At 40.2% G+C, this 22,812-nt stretch overlaps 4 protein-coding genes across 5 annotated transcripts in view; 2 read left to right on the plus strand and 2 right to left on the minus strand.

Moving 5' to 3' along the window:
* LOC128199405 (uncharacterized) overlaps window positions 1-22,812 on the minus strand; it is a 58,082-nt gene that overhangs the window by 9,580 nt on the left and 25,690 nt on the right. The gene's annotated exons all lie outside the window — the stretch shown is intronic.
* LOC128199406 (uncharacterized) lies at window positions 99-2,151 on the plus strand. Its single transcript, XM_052888729.1, has 2 exons — window positions 99-406; window positions 1,367-2,151. The coding sequence occupies exons 1-2, from the start codon at window positions 211-213 to the stop codon at window positions 2,125-2,127; spliced, it is 957 nt and encodes a 318-aa protein (XP_052744689.1). The 5' UTR covers window positions 99-210; the 3' UTR covers window positions 2,128-2,151.
* Window positions 403-6,438, minus strand: LOC128199401 (uncharacterized). Of its 2 annotated transcripts, XR_008252048.1 has the most exons (3): window positions 5,003-6,438; window positions 2,144-4,133; window positions 403-1,329 (listed from the first exon to the last, which is right to left on the minus strand). XR_008252048.1 is itself a non-coding variant. In XM_052888722.1 (2 exons), exons 1-2 carry the CDS (start codon window positions 2,467-2,469, stop codon window positions 438-440), a joined length of 1,218 nt encoding a protein of 405 aa, XP_052744682.1. In that variant the 5' UTR covers window positions 2,470-2,568; the 3' UTR covers window positions 403-437. The 2 variants fall into 2 exon arrangements, 1 of the variants encoding a protein (XP_052744682.1); XM_052888722.1 differs by lacking the exon at window positions 5,003-6,438 and having other exon boundaries at window positions 2,144-2,568.
* Window positions 2,970-4,983, plus strand: LOC128199407 (uncharacterized). The gene is made up of 2 exons (XM_052888730.1): window positions 2,970-3,153; window positions 4,163-4,983. Exons 1-2 carry the CDS (start codon window positions 2,970-2,972, stop codon window positions 4,897-4,899), a joined length of 921 nt encoding a protein of 306 aa, XP_052744690.1. The 3' UTR covers window positions 4,900-4,983.

Here is a 22,812-nt window from a genome sequence, read left to right on the forward strand (position 1 = left end):
TCCGTTTTGTCATCGAATATTGGACGCCGGAACAGTAAAAATATACGGATACGTAGAATTTTAACGGATTGATACTGTGTGCGTGGCGGGCGGTGTGTGCGGGGTGTAGGAGGGGGAGTGATGCGAGTTGTTTGACTATTTTCCATTGTACATTCCTAGAGAACGCGCGCGTCCATTGTGTGTAATAATTATTATAATCACTGATCAACCATGTCAACCAAGGAGTGGGAAAAGTTAATAGACAAGGAAATGTTAATTAGTTTGGTGGAAGATAGGCCAGTCCTTTGGGACAAGACGCTGGATAAATACAAAGACAATACTGCAAGTATTGCAGGTTGGCGAGAAATATGCATTATTCTAATGGAGGATTTTGAGGCTATGGAACAAAGACAAAGACAAGAGTTCGGTAAGTGTCTGTTTTATTATTTAATTACATTCTAAATAGCTTCATCCTGCCATGGAACTGATCCAGCTTTGGACATGAAATAGTTCACGAATTCTGTTCGAACTAAATTAGCAGTATTACCACCTCGTGTTCTTACTTCATGGGGTAGGTTTTCGAAACTAAATTCTTCAGATACGTTATTATCACTGTTTGAGCCCTCCTTGTCCCTTATAAAGTTGTGTAGAATAGTACATGCCTTAACAGTCCATACAGCTGTTGTTTTATCGATGTCTAGAGGCCGATGGAATATTCTCCACTTATTAGCTAAGATACCGAAGGCACATTCAACGTATCTCCTAGCTCTAGTCAAACGATAGTTGAATATTCGCTTATTTTTGTCCAGATGCGTCCCGCCAAACGGTCTTAGTAAATTTTCGTGTAATCCGAAACCTTCGTCTCCAATGACCACATAAGGAACTCGCGTTTCTGAGTCTCTTGTTAATGGGCATGGTGCTGGTATTTGTAGACTGCCGTCTAGCATCATTTTCCAAAATGTTGTCTCCTTGAATATTGATGAATCGCATTCTTTTCCATAAGATCCGAGACTGACGTATACAAAGCGATAGTCGGAGTCTACGATCGCTAATAATATGATGGAAAAGAAATCCTTGTAATTGATATACAGTGAACCGCTATTTAGTGGTTTTTTAAGTCGGATATGTTTTCCGTCGACAGCTCCGAGACAGTGGGGAAAATTAGCTTTTTTGTTAAATCCACTTGCTATCTGTTCCCATTCGTCGACGGATGTAGGAAGTCGCATAAATTTTACACTTAAATTGTTCCATATGCATCTTGAAACTTCTTTAATAATGTTGCTAACAGTCGATACACCAACGCGATAGGTGTAATGAAGATCTTTAAATGAACACCCGGATGCTGCATACCTGAAAATAAAATTAATTGTTTTATTACTTGTTTTAGGAAAACTTGTTATGAAAAAGTGGAGACAGATGAGAGATGCCTGGGTGAGAACACTAAAAGATAAAAAGAATTGCAAGACGTCTGGTTCCGCTGTCTCAAACACGAAGCCCTACAAATACCATAATCAGATGCTGTTTTTGAAAAAAGTAGTTGCTGCTGGTGAAACGCACGAAAGCGTCTCTGCTAAACAAACTAATGAACACATCGAAGATGACACCACGACATCGAATGAACCTACAAACGAAGATGACAGTGTTACTGCAATGACACAACTTGACAATGACAGTCAAAAGGACAAACAAAATCTAGCCCCCCCGCCAAAACGCAGAGCACCAGCCAAAAGAAATTTTAATGAAATTGATGCCAAAATGATGTCCTACATTGACTATCAGATAAAACCGAAGAAAATTGAGCAGGATGATCGCAATTTATCGTTCTTCAAAGGTATTTTGCCGTCCTTGGCTTTGCTTGATGATGACCAAACTTTGGAATTCCAGTCAGGGGTGTTAAACCTATTACAAAATATTAAACGTAGAAGAGTTGGCCAGTCAACTTATGACTGGTCAGCCTATACACAAACATCTGGTGCTAGTCACTATCAATCCCAGGGCTATTTTAGCAGACCACAGCCTACTGATAGTGCACTATCGCCAGTACAACCTGTATACAGTGATGCTAGCAGACCACAGTCTACTGATAGTGCACTATCGCCATTACAATCTGTATACAGTGATGCTACGTTAGATCTGTCTGAGTTTTAAAAATAAAAGTACGTACCTTAAAAATATCGCTAGTTTTTCTTCTGGGCAGATACTTTTCCTCCAACGAGTATCTTGCTTTTTTAAATCCTTTTCCAATAGTTTAAGAAGTTCATCAAAAGTAGACATCGACATACGAAAGTAATTGAAAAATTTCGATTCATCACCTCGTAACTGACTCATAAGTAAACTGTAAGCACCCTCTTTAGATCTTTGGGCCATAAGTGGATGCTGCCAATAACGTCGAATCTTCCTTCTCCGACGATAGTACCAATACAACACGACAGCGTCCATCCTTGTAGAATAGCGGCGGTATACTGCGAGTTTTCTGTTCACACATCGCATCCAGTAATGACGGATCCGTTGAACGTTATACGGTGCCTATGTGTGAACAGAGCATAAATTTATGACGTATCCGTTAAAAATGTACCAGTAAAACGGACTCCCATGTGTGAACGGGCCGTAACGCCACGTTCACACGGCGTGCTACCGAATCGGTTTTTTGCAGGATTCGGTTTAGTGGCATAAGTATTTCAATGAAGGAGTTCACACATGCATTCGGTTTCAAGACACGACAAAAAAGCCGAATCTTGCTGAAGTTGACATCCGATTTTGCGACTACAAACCGATCCGGCGATACTGCAAAATGCAGATCCGATACAGTGGTATAGGGCATTCAATAGATGCGTTCATACGATACACGCAGGGGTAGATTCGGTTTTTTGTCGGATCTTGAAACCGAATGCGTCGCACAAGCTGGGAAGGAGGGGTGGGCGGGAGGGACACACTGCACGTGCGCTTGCCAGTCGCCAGTTCTTTTCGCCCGCTTTGACTGACCGCTCGCTATGACGACGAAAAATATAAACGTTGAAAATTTAATTTCTCTTGTCCAAAATCGGCCAGTTTTATGGGACAAAACTCTCGAAATATACAAGGATAAAAACTTGAGAACTGCTGGCTGGCGAGAAATATGTATAAATTTAAATGAAGATTTTGAAGAAATGGAGGAGAAAAACAGGCAGGATTATGGTAAGTTTGTAATTTTTTAAAGTAAACAGGTTAAGTATTTGTACATTAGCAGTGTGTTACAAAATTAACGTTAGATTGATTCGTCTTGCCAAGGCACAGCTCCTGCTGTAGAAATAAAATAATTTGTGAATTCAGATCGTATAACATTAGCACATCGTCCACCTCGTGTACTATTTTGTTCATTGGGTGCATCTGTGAACACGTTAACCACTGATGATACATTGCTTGTTGTTTCTATGTTCGACTGTACACCTTCCATATCTATTATAAAATTATGAAGTACAGTGCAAGCCTTTACAATCGATATTGCTGTGCTGGTATCAACATCCAGTGGACGATGAAATATTCGCCACTTGTTAGCTAATATCCCAAAGGCGCACTCAACATAGCGTCGAGCTCTGGTTAATCTGTAGTTATATATTCTTTTGTTTCTATCCAAATGGTTTCCGCCGTAAGGTCTCATCAAATGTTGATGCAAGCCAAAACCTTCATCGCCTATTACTACAAACGGAATCGATAAATCGGAATCGTTTGTCAGTGGACATGCTGCCGGTAATTGCAAATCACCATCTATTAGTTTTTTCCAAAAAGTACACTCCTTGAATATTGTCGAATCGCATTCTTTTCCATACGAGCCCACACAGATGTATGTAAATTTATAATATGAATCAACCACTGCTAATAATACGATGGAAAAGAAATCTTTGTAATTCATAAACATGGAACCACTGTTGTTTGGCTTTTTTATCCTAATATGTTTACCGTCCACTGCACCAATGCAATGGGGAAAGTTTGCTCTAGTATTAAATCCATTGGCGATATATTCCCAGTCAGATATTGTGTTGGGTAATGTCATAAACTCCCCATGCAAATTGTTCCAAATAGCATTCGTTACTTCCTTAATAATGTTACTGATCGTAGACACTCCGACTCGGTAGGCGTAATGTAAATCCTTGTATGAACACCCAGAAGCCATATATCTGCAAGTAAATTTAATTATATTTTTCAGCTAAATCGATCGTAAAGAAGTGGACTAATATTAGAGACAGCTGGATGAGGAGTATTAATGAGAAAAAGAAATCAAAAAAATCAGGATCGTCTGCGACATGTCCGAGAGCCTACGTTTATCATCGTCAAATGTTGTTCTTAAAAAAAATTGTGTCGCCAGCTGACACACATGATAGTGCAACTATTGTTACACCAAACCCAGCAGACGATAGTACAGCCGCTACAGTTACATCAGATGTTACCCATGACAGTGCGATGGCTCAGGACAATTTATTCGGTGAAGATGTCGCAAATAATCAAGATGCTACAGATGAAAGTCAACAAGAAATTGATAATGAAAATTTAGTAGGTGGTTCAAAAAGAAAAAAAAGCAAACCATCGAGGCAGAATTTAAACGTGTTTGATAAGAAAATGAGTGAGTTTATAGATTATCAAATGGAATGCAACAAGAAGGAAGAAATGAAAGAAGACCGTAATTTGTTTTTCTTTAAAAGTCTACTTCCATCATTGGCAACGCTAAACGATAATCAAACATTAGAATTTCAATCAGGCGTCTTAAATTTATTGCAAAATATAAAGAACCGAAATGAATGGTCTCCTGCACACTCATCAACATACAACTATCAACCAAATGTGGCACAATCACAAGGCTATTTTACATCGCAGTACCAAGCATCACCAGAGTCTCAAAGTATTCAATCGAATGCTTCTGATTTACCAGACTTTCATAATATGTAGTTGGGAAACTTCAAACTGTGTACCTACCAAGCGATTGTCTATAATGTCTTAATCATATTTTTAATAAATTTAATTATAATAAAATACAGTATTTCAATATTACCTTATACATATCGCTAATTTTTCTTCTGGTCTAATGCTTTTCCTCATATTTGTATCACGCTTTTTCAAATCTTTTTCCACTTTTTTCAAAAGATTATCAAATGTAGGTATAGTCATTCTAAAGTAGTTAAAAAATTTTTGTGGATCATTTCTTAACTGCTGCATTAGAGTTGTAAAGGCACCAACTGTTGATCTTCTTTGTACTATTGGGTTTAACCACAATCTTTTTCTACGACGCTGACGGCGATAATACCAGTATAGTATAGCAAGACTGTTCACGTCCATCGCTTCCAAATCAACGTGAGGAACTGTGCGCGCTCTTGCTAATAAAAGCCGGATGGTGAGTTCACACGAGATCCCGATACGAGGCCGTCGGATACGGCCAAACAAGATGTGCTGTGTGAATACAACATTCGGTTTTTCCAGATCCGATGAAAATAAGATTCGGCAAATCGTGTCTCCGTGTGAACGTACCGTAACAATTATAGAAAAGCCTTAAAAAACAGGGTGTCCAAAAGCGGTGACGCTGCAAAAAAGAAGCGACCAATTAAATTTGAAAAGGAACTTGAATTTCTGCAAAAGTTTTTTCAAGATAGACCTCAGCTCTCAAATTTAGACTCTTCTTCCGACGATACACAGCTTTCCGAAGATACGCAGAATATCGAAAATACACAACCTCCCAAAACAGCATCAACTGTTAATTTTCCTGAAGCACAATCGCCTGTATCTCAAATGTCGTGTTCATCCCATGCATCAGATTCTAGACCAACTAGACATGTTCGTCAGCGATCATACATGTCATCGCAAACACAGTATACAGAAACAACAGCAGAAATATTAAAAAAATACATTGAAAACCAAAAGAAGGAACAACATCCTATGGAGAGATTTTTTCAAGCAATGGCGGCAACAGCGAAGACTTTGTCACCAAAATTACAAGCTGAAATAAAACGCGATGTTTTACGTATTGTTACTGATGCAGAAATAAAGCACTTGGAAAATGTGGAGTTAAGTTCAGTTGTGCAGCGAAGTCGTCCTTCGACATCAAGTTCAGGATTCGATATTTCAAATGAATTTCATTCATCTCAGCAATACGCACCAACTTCTGTTGCCAGAACCCATAATACAACTATCGAAAGAAGAAATCCTTTACACAATTTTTCTTCATTTAATAAGCCCGAACAACAATATAACACCGAACCAAACTATGGTACTACTCATATAGAATACATACCTACTCCTATATCCAGACATCAAAATAATAGTGATATATATGACAATAACTCCAATATTCAATTGCCGGATTATGAAAACTAAATTTTTTATAATACTTTCGCTTTTTATCATACTGTACTGTAGGTACATTTGTGATCATAGATAGCTGATTATAAAAATAAACAATTACTAAATAAATCAAGACTTTTATTTTAATATTAGTAAACGCTCCGTGGTGTCACTGCTCAAAAATTTGTTAGGTTATTCTGCTAAACTGTTTCAACCGAAGTGGTTAAGTTTATCTTGCCTAATTCTATGCCCCATCGCATGCAACATGTAATATGCACTAACCTTAGACATACAGACAATCTCTCTGTAACAGGTATAGGCGATCGAAAATTAGTTTTGATTTTCTTTATATGCGATTTTAGCAAATCACTTAACTTTTCAAATTTTTCATAGTCCATTCTGTAATAATCATAGAATTTTCGGATGTCGTATCTCAAATCATTAAATAAGTTGCTGAATTCACCATTTGTAGATCTTGTTCTCCATAAATTATGCACCCAGAGTTGTCTGTTCGTCAAATTAGCAGTTCTTATTTGTCTCTCTTCATCTTCAGCTAGAAGTGCTATTAATACTAAATCCCAGTCAACCATAACGACACAACAAAATGTTCTTTTGCGACACAACCAACTTCGAATACGCGCGGAGCAAAACTAACCAGAGTGGCTGGGCTTTCAGCAGGATGCGGAACACCGCGGGATGCCATTGCACGCCGCGGGATGCCACTGCACGCCGCAGGATGCCATTGCATGCCGCGGGATGCTCTGCCGTGTCATGCCACGCCGTGCCGGCAGTGGGCGCCGGCCCTAACCCTAGCAAAACTGTGGGTAACTCCTCAACCCAGGACTTATCACTTAAGCGTGCCATCAGAGCAGCTTTTAGAGTCCTGTGCCAGCGTTCAACAGCTCCGTTAGCTTGTGGATGATATGCTGTCGTTCGTATCCTATTTATACCTAGTAACTTCATAAGATTTTGAAAAAGAGAACTTTCAAACTGAGATCCACGATCTGTAGTAATCTGTACTGGATTTCCGTATCGACATATCCAATTCTCGTACAAAACTTTCGCTACTGTATCTGCGCTAATATCACGAATAGGAAAAGCTTCTGGCCAGCGTGTGCAACGATCTATTACCGTTAAGCAATATCTATATCCATCTCGAGATGTTGGTAAAGTAATTAGATCTATATGAATATGAGCAAAGCGATCGACCTTAAGAATACGCTCTAAATTGGAAATTGTATGACGATCAATTTTAGCTCGTTGACAACTAATGCATGTCTTAGACCATTCATTGATATCCATATTCATGCTTGGCCAAAAATATTTTTGTGTAACTAGTTTCCGAGTAGCGCGTATGCCGGGATGGCTAAGATTGTGTATGCTTTCGAAAGCTGCACGCCTAAACTCTTGTGGTATATAAGGTCTAGCCGTTTCAGAAGATACATCACAATATACCGCTTTATTACAAGTCGGTAAAGAGAATTTCTTTAAAATTGCATTGGAGTTATTCGCGTTAGTCACGTAGGCATCGTTTTCTTGCAACTCTGCAATTTTATCGAAATCAAGAATTGTAGGACAATGGATTGTTTCTACACGTGATAATGTGTCGGCAACCGTGTTGCTATGTCCACTTATATGACGTATGTCTGTCGTGAATTCGCTGACATATAATAATTGTCTGACTCTACGTGGTGTTTCGTTTGATTCTTTACCTAACTTCGAAAAAGCGTATGTTAGCGGTTTATGGTCGGTATACACTGAAATTTGACGACCTTCGAATAGTTTTCGAAAATATTTTATTGACATGTAAATAGCTAACAATTCACGATCGTAAGCTGAATATTTCTGTTGAGCTGTGGTTAACTTTTTTGAAAAGAATCCTAAAGGTTCCCACACACCATGCACTTGCTGTTGTAAAACAGAACCTACACAAAAATCAGAACTGTCGGTCATCAAAGCGAGCGTCGTATCAGTCCGTGGGTGTGCCAATGTAGTAGCCTGTTTAAGACTTAACTTACATTGTTCAAATGCTTTACTCGCGTCTTCTGACCACTGAATTTTAGTTTTATCTTTCTTTTTTGTACTCCCGAGATATTTGTTAAATAGGGACTGGTACGAAGCTGAATTGGGCAAATGAGCACGATAAAAATTGATCATACCCGTGAATCGACGTAGCTCCTCCACTGTCTGCGGTTTCGGATATTCTATGATCGCTTTAACCTTATCGTCGGAGGGTCGAATTCCTTCAGGCGAAACATGGTAACCTAAATATTCTAAAGTAGCTTGACCGAACATACATTTTGAGAGATTTATAGTAATATTATAATTAGCTAAACGTTGAAATACTATATCTAAGTGTTTGAGGTGTTGTGTTTCGTCCTCACTAGCGATGAGTATGTCGTCTATATAAATGAAAACAAAATCTAATTCTTTAAAAATGGAGTCCATAAAACGTTGGAATGTTTGGGCAGCGTTACGTAGGCCGAATGTCATACGGGTGAACTCGAACAATCCAAACGGCAAAATTTGGGCAGCTTTTTCAACATCATTAGGCGCGATTTCGATACAATGGTAAGCCCTAGTTACATCAATTTTAGTAAAATTTTCTTTTTTGCCAACATGTAGGTAAAATCCTGCAAACGAGGAATAGGATACCTGTCAGGTTTAGTAATAGCGTTGAGGCGACGGTAATCTCCACATGGCCTAATGTCACCGTTTTTCTTCTGAACTACATGTAAAGGACTCGCCCACGCACTTTTAGAGGGGCGACAAATACCTAGCTGTTGCATTTTTTCAAATTCTGCTTTGACGCGTTTATACCTATCGGGTGGAAGCGGTCTAGCCCGTGCATAAACAGGTGGTCCGGTGGTTTCAATACAGTGCTGTACCGAACTTGATGCTGTTCCCGTGAATGACATTGGCTTCGTAATGCTAGGAAATTTCAAAAGCAAATCGCGATATGGTTGATCTATACTAACAGATAATATTGAAGGTTCACTTACACTTACTATTGACGCTATAACGTTTAAGTCTGTAACCCTATCAATGAGTTTTCGTGAGCCGACGTCAACCAGTAGTTTATGGTGACTCAAAAAGTCTGCACCTAAAATCGGTTGTTTTACGTCTGCTATTATGAAATCCCATCGATATGGTCGTCTTAACTTTAAATTGAATACTAATGATTTTATACCATATGTTTTAATCTCTGAACCGTTAGCGGCGTATAACTTGTAGTCGTTATGTTCTAATGAGTTACACTTTTTATTCACAGGTAACACTGAAATGTTAGCACCAGTGTCTATTAAAAAATGCATACCACTGTTGGTGTCTAGGATGCGAAGGCGGTTGCACGGTGAGATGGCACAGAGCTCCGCCGATGTCTGTGCCTCATTTAGTTTTCCGGCTGATTTTTCCACGCGCAGGGTTCCGTGCATTTCCGAGCTTTGCCGCGGAACCGGTTGTGATAGAAACAGAGCCAACCTGGTGAGTCCGGGGTGCGTCGCGGTTCTGAAGGATCGCGTGTCCGAGATGCTGAACGCGAACGATCGTAATTCCAGCGACGTGGTCTCGATCTTGATCTTGATCTTTCGAGCTCATTCACTTTCACGGTTAGTTTGGCTATTTCTGCCAAAATCCTATTCGTGTCGGTGGTTGGTGGTTGTGTAATCTCGCTTACGTTGTGTGTGGTGCGCGTAGTCTCATATACGTTATCGGCGATTGACGATAGGTGTTCCAGCTCTTTTATCTCGGAGACTGCAAGCACTGCCCGTACGGAACTAGGCAGGTGCCCTTGCCATAGGATACGGAGTGTGTCATCCGGGATGTTATCCTTTGCTAGCTCCCTCATCCGTGGAAGAAGTTGGGATGGTTTTTGCTCCCCGAGTTCCATCTCGCTAATTAGCTTTTGTAACTGACGGTTTTTAGATTCTTCATATATTTTAAGTAAGCGAGCTTTAAGGGTATCGAATTTCTTCGTTGGCGGTGGTTCTATTAATAGATTAGTTACCTGCTGTATGGCTTCCTTGTTGAGTTTGGACACTACCAAGTCGTATCTTGCGTCGTCTGATAACTTCTGTGGTGCCAGCATTGCTTCCGTCCGTATAAACCATACCCTGGGCTGGTCGGTCCAGAAATCCGGTATTTTTGACGAAAGAGTGATGGCGGCCAATTCTGAAGTCGCTGCTACCGAAGTAGATGGATTTGTCATTTTGCTGTCACACAAGTCAGTCACTTCCCTTATTTATTGAATTTCCAAAAGTTCTGTGTTCACTAGGAATGTCGGTGGTCACCACTTTAGCAACTATGGTACTACTGCTGGGGTTGCTATTAATGATACACTTTTGTATGGAAATATCTTTATTGTTTAGTTACAAACGACCGGAATGCGCGAGCTGCGGAAAGTGACTATCGTATCGTATGCACGCTTTCCTCTACACTGTAGTTACAAAATTCATCGTCAGCGTAAACGAACCCCTACAAAATTAACCACTTGCTTTTGATTACAAAAACCCATATTCCTTCTGCCTGTAGTGATCCGAAAGCCAGGATCTCGATGGAAACATTGGAATCCTGGCTTACAAGCTGTAGCGAGGCAGGCAACGCACTTGTGAAATTTCATTCAAACCGTTCAAATTAGGGACAGCCGAAACTGAAGGCTTGCAGAAATATCCCCAGAAAGCTGCTGTATGCTCTTTTTTTATACCAGGACACAGTAAGATAGATAAATAAACTCCTTTGTTCAGCTAACATAATGCTATAAGCTTATAAATAGTCTCTGGTAATACCACTAAACAACAAATAACTTTTCAAATGCATTTATAGAGAATTCGTGCTGGATAACAAATATGGACACTTTTCAGCAATACAAAAACAATTCATTATTAATAGCCAAATGCTTTATAGATTTCAGGATACTTGATAGATTTTAATTTCAGGAAAATATGTGTTTTCTACTTATTCCGACGAGTTAAAAAGCAATCATTAGTGTGAAAAAACTATTCAGTATTCTTACAGTAAGTAGTAGACACAATTTAAGTTGTTAAATATTTTTGCTTAGCGATGTTATTCTAATGGCGCATGAAATATTTGATGTAATTACCTATACACATTTACAGTAAACTGGTGTTATATAATAAGATATCTATATTTCTAACCTACTAATACCTAAGTACAGTATGCACACTAACTCTAATTACTAACTCATAACAATGCCATTAGTAAGATTTGTTGTTGTTATAAGTTACCACTTCTCTACAAGATAGCGAAGAACACGACGATACCAAAGCAGCAACTGAAGATAGTGAAATTCTTCCTCCAAGACAGGGTGGACGAAGAACTGTCAGAGGTGCACGAGATCCGAGCAGGCGTCCCGCAAGGGAGTTGCCTGTCCCCGCTGCTATACTCGGTATACACGGACGACATTCCAGTCCAGTCGGGGGTACATCTTGCGCTGTATGTGGATGACGCAGCATAAATCTCCACGTCTATGAATACCCACCATGCACTGCGCAAGATGCAGACTCAGCTGGACTCTCTCCCAGAATGGCACCGAAAGTGGAGACTCAAGATAAACCCTAAGAAACCCCAGGCTATGGTGATGAGGGGAATTCACTATCCACCAGTGCTAAAATATCAAAATGAAGACATACCTTGGTCCAAGACCGCCAAATATCTTGGCGTGACGATCCACCTTCTAAAGCCGGTACTCTCTTCGCGCCTACCGCTGAAGATAAAAAACGGAACGTACAACACCTATGTACGTTCCATCTTAACGTATGCCACGCCTGCGTGGTATGCCTTCGCGCGGGAGAGTAACCGAAAGACGCTACGAGCACAGCAGTCCATGGCCCTGCGCCGTATCGTGAACGCCCCTCGTTACGTAAGGAACCTGACTATCGCCAGGGGCCTCCGTATCGAGGACTTAGACTCGGTCATCGTCAACCAGGCGATCCGAGTCTACGCTAAAACCGAAACGGCGCAACACCCACATATACGGGAAATAGCGCCATGGCACGCACGCCCGCCCGATCGCTGGGCTCTCCCACGAGACATTCTTGCAGAAAGAAGCCAAATGACTCCATCGTGAGACTCCTGTCCAGAGCAATCAGCAAGAAAAATTAAATCAAAGAAGGAAAAAATCAAAAACCCTACAAATGGGTAACCCAATGACCGCTCTACAGTAGGAGAATGCGAGAGAAACCGCACGCAGGAGGCGTACTGTTACATCCCTAAATTCTATATTCGTAATGCAGAGCTGTGAGACAGATATAAATGTTCTGTCAGCAATATATATGCTTTATAAACCGTAACTCTGCCTCTAAACAATCAGTCGTTCTGGTGATTAGCCGAATTGCTGTCCAGCTACGGACCTGGTTTATGTCCGCCGGTCTGGACTAAGTAACAAGGCTAAGCCCCTGATAATATTAGCCGCCTATAGACCCTTTGCAGGTCCTCGCGAGTCGCGAAACGTAGTGATCCATAGTAATAGAGTTTGTTGTCGTATTTTGAACTATAGTTAAATTATAAACAATAAAACTCAGTTTCAGTTGACAAAGTGTTTTTTTTTATAAACACCGAGAAGCCGAAACTAACATTTGGTGTCAGAAGAAAGCGGGATTTATTCCTGTTGGACGCCTACTCCTGACGACGTCCAGAAACTATAGTTCTCCGAGCCAAGCTGCCTGCCCTGCTGCCGTTCCTGATCTCTCTGACAGACGGATAGCCAGAATCCCAGCTACTCCGACAATAAGACCACATCGTGCCATACCCTGTCGTTCCCGAGGGTTCACTGCCCAGCCGAGAGGTGCTGGCACGCGGTCCAGACTCCTCAAACATCACCTCCATCGCGACGAGGCGTGCGGGATTGCACGCGCGACCCAGATCGACTCACCCGGCGTTGCAACACACTGCGCCGCTGCTCCGATTAATTCGCCGACTCATCAATGACACCGATTCTTGTACTACTGTGAGTAATTTTTTCGAGTCATTGACTTTATTACACTGGTTTATTTTCTGTTATTGCGTAAAATATTAAGTTATTATGGCAAAACGGGAAGAAACACCCGCTCCACTCCAAATTTCCCCCGCAGAATCCCTTAGAATGAATTTTAGCGATTTAACCCGATTCATAAAACCTTTCGACGGAAACAAACTAACATCATTCATAAGAAACTCTGAAAACGCCCTTCGCTTAGTAAATCCTACAAATGCAAACATCCTCTTCCAGTATATTCTTTCACAATTAGAAGGGAAAGCCGAAATAGCCTGCTCATTGAAGGTGTTTGATGATTGGTTTGAGCTAAAACAATTTTTAAAATCCAATTTTGGTGAAACTAAACACCGAAGCCACCTACTTTTAGACCTCCAAAACTGCAAGATGAAACCAAATGAAACCATCTTAGAATACAGTTTGCGTCTCGAAACATTCTTAACCAGATTACAAACTGATATTTCTCATTCTACTAAGGATCCTGGCGAAATAAAAGGGAGACTTGCCGACACGGAAGATCTCGCCTTGCACACCTTTTTGTTAGGTTTACCAAGCCATATTTCTAATATTCTTAGGTGTAGGGACCCTTGTAACCTCGCGGAAGCTATTAACCTAGCGATTCAAGAGGAAAAATTTTACAATCTCGCCCAGTCATCAAAGAGACCCATAGAACATAGGCCGAACCGATCGAACTATTTTAATCAATCTGTGCATAAAGCGGCTTTTCCGTCAACTCCTCATTCTTCTAGTTCAAACCAAACCAAACCATTTCCTTATAAATCTAACTCATACCATGCGCAAGATAAACAGATAACTCATTATTCACAAACACCACCTCCTAAAGAAATAATTTGCAGATATTGCAAAAATTTAGGCCACGATATAAGCCAATGCCGAAAACGGCAATACAACCATGCCAAGCGCCAAATTCCTCAAAATCAGAATAATAAAGTACATAATCTTTACGAAAATAGTCCCCAGAATAACTCACATAACATACCTGAGGACAACTTTTTTAACTAATTAGGGTTCCATGTTTGCGTCGCTCAGGACCCCAGGTACAAAATGACGCTAAGAATAATATTAATTCCTATTTTCATCATACAGTCAATTATGAACAAAATAATACATTTATTACACGCGCCAACGAACAGGGTAACCAGCCCCAAACCCATGACCGTGAAAATCCTACTAAATCCACTGATTCTACTATTTCTACTAAATTCACTGATTCTACTAATTCCACAGCATCTACTAGTTCTAATGTACTCACTGATTCCGCCGTATCCACTGATTCCACTGTATCTACTAATTTCACTGTATCTAACAAACCCACGATATCCAAAACGTCCATCGAATCTACTCAGCCTATTGAACCTACTAAATCCTCTAAACTCACTCATAAAAATACTAAGAAAAATAATATTTATACCAAAACCCGTAAAACTTCTACGAAAAATATAATAGCAAAATCTAGCTCCGAAACAATTTATAAAATTCAATATAATGATAAAGTTCATTTACCACATATTTATGTTCATTCAAAATACTCAAGTAAACCGTTAATACTTTTAATAGATTCAGGATCAAGCATATCCTTAATCAAAAGGACTTCGCTATCAAAACAACCTGAACTCATATCCGAAAAAATTCAATTTAAAGGCATAGTTGAAACAGCCCAATACTCAGAAAGTTTTGGCCATTTTCAACTAGATATTAGATTAGAAAAGTTACTAACAATTTATAGTAAATTCCACCTTGTATCTGAATCCCTTGGATTTAATTTCGATGGCATAATAGGTAACGATTTCTTGAAAAATAATAATTGCATTATACAATATGGTAAAAACGCTCTACATATTGGTCAACACCAAATCAAAATCTTTTTTACAAAACCTCAATATTTAATACCTGCCCGATGTGAAATGATGATAGAATGCAATGTCATCAATCCAGAAATAAAAACTGGCTACATTGAAAAATCGCAAATTCAAAAAGGAGTATACTTGTCCAGTTGCTTGACTACAGTCAAGCCTAATAATCATGTAAACGTTTCTATATTAAATACGACAAATACAGAAGTCAAAATTCAAACCTTTTGCGTCGAACTTCATCCCTGCGATACATTCCAGGAAATAGAGACTAACTTTATTAACAATGTTAATGTAAATTCACTCTCAAAATTTTCAGATTGTAATAAAGAAGTTAGAAGTCAAATCAGGTCATCTCACTTAAACTCAGAAGAGTCAAAAGCACTCCTAAACCTTTGTCAAGAGTATTCCGACCTATTTTATCTTAATGGCGATATCCTTTCTCATACTAACACTCTACGTCACGAAATTAAAACTACTTCTTCTCAGCCCATTCATGTCAAAAGCTACAGGTATCCAGAATGCCACAAAGAGGAAGTTAACAAACAGATTCAAAAAATGCTAGATCAGAAAATTATAAAGCCTTCTAATTCTCCATGGTCTTCTCCAATATGGATCGTTCCTAAGAAACTCGATGCTTCTGGCCAAATGAAATGGCGTATTGTCGTTGACTATAGGAAATTAAATGACATCACTGTAGGCGATGCTTACTCTATCCCTAATATCACCGAAATACTGGATCAATTAGGACACAGTAAATATTTTTCCACATTAGACCTAGCCTCTGGATTCCATCAGATTCCCATGAATGAAGAAGATTCTCCAAAGACTGCATTTTCATTTCATTTTAAAACTCAGTTTCAGTTAACAAAGTGTTTTTTTTTATAAACACCGAGAAGCCGAAACTAACAGTACGCCTCGAACGTGCTTCCCCCCCGGACCCATGCGGGTCCGAGAGAAGAGATACGAGTAAGTTACCAATCCTCACTCTCCACGTCTGTATCCCCTCCACATCCGACCTATATAAATACTCCCGAATTCCCTAATCACGGACGGACGGATCATATCCTGCCGCGAGCTCGCCGAGCAATACCCGAGGTAGGAAGTCCCCTGTCTGTTACTCGCTACCCGCCCAACGCAGCGTCAAGGTAGCAATCCGTGGCCTGCCGGCCAATACCGAGCCAGCACTAGTTGAAAAAGAGCTGCGCGAGCTTGGGTACGTCCCGGAGCACGTGCGAGCGATTCCCGCCCGCCCGGGTAGACCGGGATGCCTGCTGTTTGCGCAGCTGCAGAGGACTCCAGGGCTCATTCCCGGCATATACGATGTGCGCGAGCTTCTCTGTATGCCGGGCATTACTATTGAATCCTGGCGTGGACGCAAGGGGCCCGCCCAATGTCACAAGTGCCAGCAGTTCCGGCACAGTTTCCCATTGCTGCCATAGGCCCACAGCTTGCGTGTGCTGTGGTGGGAACCACCCCGCCAGGGACTGCCCACGCCCACGTGACGAGCCCCGACGTGCGCCAACTGCAAGGGCGCACATACCGCCAATAGTGCCAACTGTCCGGTCTTCCGGAAGGAGAGCCGAAATAAACGTGCAGGTATACTGTAGCACGCACTGCAACCGCACCACGTGCCGCCGCCCCGTGCACCACTGCATTCGCTGCTCCAGCCGCCGCAACTGAGGCCGACGCTTCGGGCTCGCTCATGGCTGCCGCCAACCAGCCTGGGCAGCAGCCCAGCGCAAAGCGCCGACGCAAGCGCGCCCGCACGCGTCGCTGCGCGACGTCCTCGGCGTTTCCCACTGCCGCCAGCCAACCTACTGACGAGCAGCCACCAGCGCCGCCCGCCCAACAGTCCGAGCCCACCGTGGTCGCCGCCTCCAAAAGGAGGACGAAGGCGAAACGCGTGGCGTCGCAGTCGACATCCCTGCCGGCTAGCGGATCCTCGGACCCCCGGATTGCCACAGTCATTGTAACGCCGTGGATTTTTATTTTTGGTGGTTAAATTTGGAACCTCTAGGGTTGTTTCGAAAGGCAGCGACATCGATGAATTTCGTAGAGATTACGAGGTCCGTTGCTAGATGGCGCTTATATAAAAGTGCTCAGACGAACAAATATGGAAAGTTAGTTGGAGTTTCATAATCTGTGTGCTGGGCTCAGTCTAAAGAATATGGACAAGTAGTTGGAGCTTTATAATCTGTATGTGTATATAGACTTAATATATGGTTAGAGGAATTCCATAAGTAACGAAAGGTATGGAATCCGAAACCGACTTTAAAAACAAATGTCACATATTATCTGTGCAGTTTGTTGGTTGTATTCTGGAAGGGGAATGAATCGGTAACTTTACATCCTTGCGATTGGTGAGAGCTTTTTTTATGTAGAAGGTCCCTGATGAAGAAGAGTTATCTTCTCGATATATACTCGGGCACGTTCGAGTTCCTGCTTTTTGCTGGCTGAAAATTTAGAGACGTCATGTAGTAGAGTTCAAACATTAAATTTGTTTAGAGTCAGTGATGTAAGATACTTGTTCCGGATAACCATGGAAATTTCTCGTGAGATGTTAAGATGGCTACCTACTGGGAACTAGGGCGGGATATCCTTTTAAGGATGGAAATTTAAAAATTTAAAATTTAAATATATAATTTAAAGAAATGATGAATCCATAAAAATTAACAAGTAACCTATAAACTTAATCTAATTTAATCACACTTCTTCTTGTTACAACCACGTCATTATAATGAAACGTGAATTGGTTGTAACCATCTAAAACGCCGGTTTTAAGACCTTTGGTCATTATTAGAACATTTTGGAACCTGAGTCTACTCCTACATCTATCCATTTGCACGCGTCGAGTAGCATGCTGCTAGCGGCGTGAATCTTTGGAGGCCCGCTTGCCGCTAGACAAAATGGCGGACGTGATGAACGCAACGGCAAGGTCAGCGACCGCGTGGAGTCAACGTCCATCATAAACGTCAGGTCGTACCTATTCTTTCTTTTGTTTAATGGAGTCATTCTAAAACTTCTATTTTTATTCTTTTTTTTTGCAATGATGCGTTACATTAATTGTTGGTGGTGATTCGGATAAACCGTTCAGATATACAATAAGATTTAAATATGATGATTGTTTGTGTTGAGATAATTAGATCTCTTTCGTGAGCGTTTACAATGCAACGGGTTTGTTGTTCCTTTAGTATAAACGTGTGTTTATACTAAACACACGAATTTAAAAAGGGATCATCCTTGTGGATTTGGCTGGTAGCGATGTGTATTCATAACTTCTAGTGCGTTGTTCGACGGACCCACTTTAAATACCTAGCCGTGGCAGTGGTTTGGTCAACAAAAATCCAAACACTATATCGGCACCATCAAATCCCCAAGGATTAGAATAATAAAACAAATATTTGAGATAACCTCTGTTTATTTACAAAGTATGTACAAAGTAACTTAACATTAGGAATCCTTCTATTTTTCACGTAACTTGACCTATTTATATTTTTGTCCTTTAGGGTTCCTCATATATTTCTAAGGGTTTAGCATTTCTTTTATATTGTAAAAATGTTCATCTAAATAATATAGAACCGGTGATTTAACTGTAAAAGTATTTTTGTTTACTTAACCCTCCATCCTCCTACATGTATAGATCCGAAAGCCAGAATCTCGGTGGCAACATTTGAGATTCTGGTCTACAAGCTGTGTGTTTGGCTGGTGACGCACTAGGGATTTCATCCAAATCGTTTTCACTAAAATCGGCCAAAGTTAAAGGCTTGCATCATCAGTGCCCTTAACCAAGTGCTGGTGCCTATTCAGGAGAAGCGCGACCCTGTCCCGCTAATTCAGAAATGCCTTGCCGAGATCTGCGCCCTTTAGCAGATCCCCTTATCACCGGACACGACCTCCTCCTCACCGCTGGCTGACGGCCGCTCACCGGAACTCCGGTGGGCTCGACTCGCTAAGCGGTAGGCGAAGAACCACGCGGATTTGACCCTTACTCCGCCGCTTTTGCTGATCGCCGCGAGTCTCGCTGGCTTGATCGCGACGTGACGGACAACACATACATCATCTTGACGCCACGGTCCCAAGTGGTCCCACCCAGTGCCCCGTCTGTAGTTGCAGACGGCGTTGAGAATCACAGAAAAGGGCCAACGCCCTGACCTCTGTTACCCCGCGACCCGTGAGGGTCGCCGAGGGCGTCCCCGGAGATAATCACGGACATTTCTAATTCTATCTCCGATTCTTACGCTGTTATTCTGCTAGTTCGTAATCCATAGTTAATATTTTGTTTTATTTCTTTTATTTTTCGTATTTTAAATAAGTTTAAGTGTAATTATTAAATTGTTTGTAAAAAGACATTTTATTGCCTTCCCATATAACATTTTGGCGCAGTCGGTAGGATTTTTCGCGTTAATAAGACGCTGAAATCATGGTAGTTGCAGGCTTTAAAACTGTTCGCCGAACCGAAATGTTCCTGATCTTCATGTTATTGTGGTACTATTGTGGTAAGTGGCATAACTTGTCTGCTCAATTCCTTTGTTCCCTATTTTTATTGTGTTATATTTTATTATATTTCTATCTCTATGTTTAAACCTATAAAATACGAAACACGCTGAATCTTTATATCCCAACTTATATAATTATTCTGAAACACCTTTATCAAACAACACAAAGATACACAGATCAAAGACAATGTATCTAGATATTAGCACACTATTATAACTAATCCCAACATTTGACACAACACAAACACACCAAGTTTACCGATTCATAAGATCATGCGATTCCGCATTCACACTCTCAGATCCTGAACAAGAACATATTTTATTAGTCTACACACTCAACAACACAACAGGCACAGGCGCCTCAGATATCCACTGTAAGCAATATGCTTTGTTGGAAGACCTTAAGTCTTACCTAATAGAAAAATTCAGAGGCAGAGGTCACCCACTGGGCTATCACGGCTCTCAATAATATTTTCGGAACCGAAGCCAGTCTATGCTCTGTTGTGATTGGCTGAACCTTGTTAAAATTTTATTTTTGCCTTGTAAAAAAACATGGCTGCAATTCTAATGAAACTGTGAAACCAGTGGAACTACAAATCAATTTATCAAGGATTTTATTTCTATTTATTTATTTTCTGTATATTATTGTTAATAAAGAGTTATAGTTTGATTTGTGCTCGGTTAATTTCAGTGTTCGATACTAAAAGTGCAAAAGTGTTTTTGTTTTTCGTTCAAAATGAAGCGCTGTTGCGTGCCTAAGTGTAAAACAGCTATTAATTTACGTGCTGTACCATATACTGATGTTACTAGATGGCAGGCATGGTTGATCAATTGCCCGTTTTTGCGTAAATATTCCTATAAACAGTTAGAAAATGTGAAAATTTGCGAAAATCACTTTTTACCTAGCTATGTTATTAATCATAGGTTAACTAAGTCTGCGATACCTACTTTGAATTTGGAAATTAGTGATTTAAACCAAAACGCTGTTCTGGCACCTACAAATTCCAAGTTCCTAGAGGTATCTTGCATCGGGCCTAATAAATACGAATATACGATAGTTGACCATGTCCCTACTACTTCACAAACTAACAAACAGCCTGAAATGCAGACAAATGCACTAAATGTCATTATTAACGAACAATCAATTAATATTTCTACAAATAGTGTCTGTCAAGGCTCACAATCCCAGTCCGAATCTTTACAGAGTTCAATTTTACCTGATCCCGTGCCTTCTGCTTCACAGAATCCCTTTGTGCATGTTAGGCCTCATTTTAGACACAAGCCTCATAGAAAGTCAGACATAATTCCTAGAGTGCGATCAGCTAAGTTTGAAACTCCTAGGAAGCAAAAGTTACGACAGAATATTAGAACATTAAAACAAATGTTGCGCAATGAAACTTACAAATGCAAACAATTAAAGTCAAAACTTTGTGCTAGTAATGTACAATATTTTATTTCAAATTATCCGTTGTTAACTCGGTTTGGGAAATTATTAGTGGATTCACAGTTAAGATTATCTGATTCTAAAGTCAAATCTCCTAGATACACTAATGACGAGAAAATCTTTGCACTTTCATTATATAAGTTGAGCCCTAAGTGTTACAAATTCTTACAGAAATATTTAATATTACCATCCAAATCAACTATAAACTCTCTATTAAATAAAATACCTGTGAGACCAGGTACTCATGAATTTATTTTCCAGCATTTGGCTGATTGTGCTAAGAACACACAGACTATGGGTATGCAGTGTGTATTGTTGTTTGATGAAATGGCTATCAACAAAAATTTATTTTTTAATATTCATTCTGGGGTTATTGAGAGCTTTTTATTTTGTCCGTAATGGAATAAAGACTTTAAATTTAAAAATAATTCTTAGAGAAATATATATACAGTGTGTTGTAAAAAAATACCGTCCGATCCGAAATGCGCGGATCGGACTGCTCAATTCCTTTGTTCTCTATTTTTATTTTGTTATATTTTATTATATTTCTATCACTATGCCTAAAACTATAAAATACGAAACACACGCTGAATCTTTATATCCCAACTTATATAATTATTCTGAAACACCTTTACACAAATCAAAGACAATGTCTTTCGATATAAGCACACTATTAAAACTAATCCCAACATTTGACACAACACAAACACACCAAGTTTACCGATTCATAAGATCATGCGATTCCGCATTCACACTCTCAGATCTTGAACAAGAACATATTTTATTACACACTCAACAACACAACAGGCACAGGCGCCTCAGATATCCACTGTAAGCAATATGCTTCGTGGGAAAACCTAAGTCTTGCGAAACTACTACCGAATACTTTTATAGGATAGATTTGTGTAGAAGTAAAATTATTGAAAAAATTAACACAGAAATTAAAGACAACACATTGTTTGGTCGCATGACGACGACCGAGGAAACCGCCTTAAGCGTTTTCGTTAACGGTCTTTGTTCCGAGATAGGTACAATGCTTAGAACTCGGGAATTCAAAAACCTAATAGAAGCGGGTCGTTTTGCTATCGAAGAAGACAAGATTAGGGCTATGAATAACGCTAGACAGGCCTTATTTAAATATAGTATCGTAACATATTCAAAAACACGTTTTTCATACCAAAACACACAACGTTCTCCTCATATTCAAAACAGCATGCCTAACCCAAAAGTATGCAGTTATTGCAAAAATCTAGGTCATACAATTTCCGAGTGCCGTAAAAGAGCTTATAATAATAACATACGACAATTACCAACTAATCCAACTCAACGCGCGCTACCATTCCCTCCGACGCAATCGCGTCCACCATTACAACGCGCTTTACCAAGTCCTCCAGCACGCGTCAATAATTTAAACTACGAAGCGACCAACGAGATGAGCAACTCGCTGGAAATCGCTTCAGATAGTTCAATGATCCAAGTGCCAAAATTGGCATCTCAGATAGACATCCTTCAAATCCAATAGTATATAAGCCTATCAACTCAAGAGAAAATGTTAGGCACAGTTTCAAAAGTCCAGTCCATCGGGGACACAACGAAACCATTCCTTACGATGCATCACCGGTCTATCGGAGACATTACAAAGACGCATCGACACAAACTTTCTCTTATCCCATATCTACTAAATCTACCATTCCTACTATTTCTAACGAACATGCTATTCCTACA

This window comes from Bicyclus anynana, chromosome 23, assembly GCF_947172395.1.
Source record: "Bicyclus anynana chromosome 23, ilBicAnyn1.1, whole genome shotgun sequence".
Classification (NCBI taxonomy): Eukaryota; Metazoa; Arthropoda; class Insecta; order Lepidoptera; family Nymphalidae; genus Bicyclus; species Bicyclus anynana.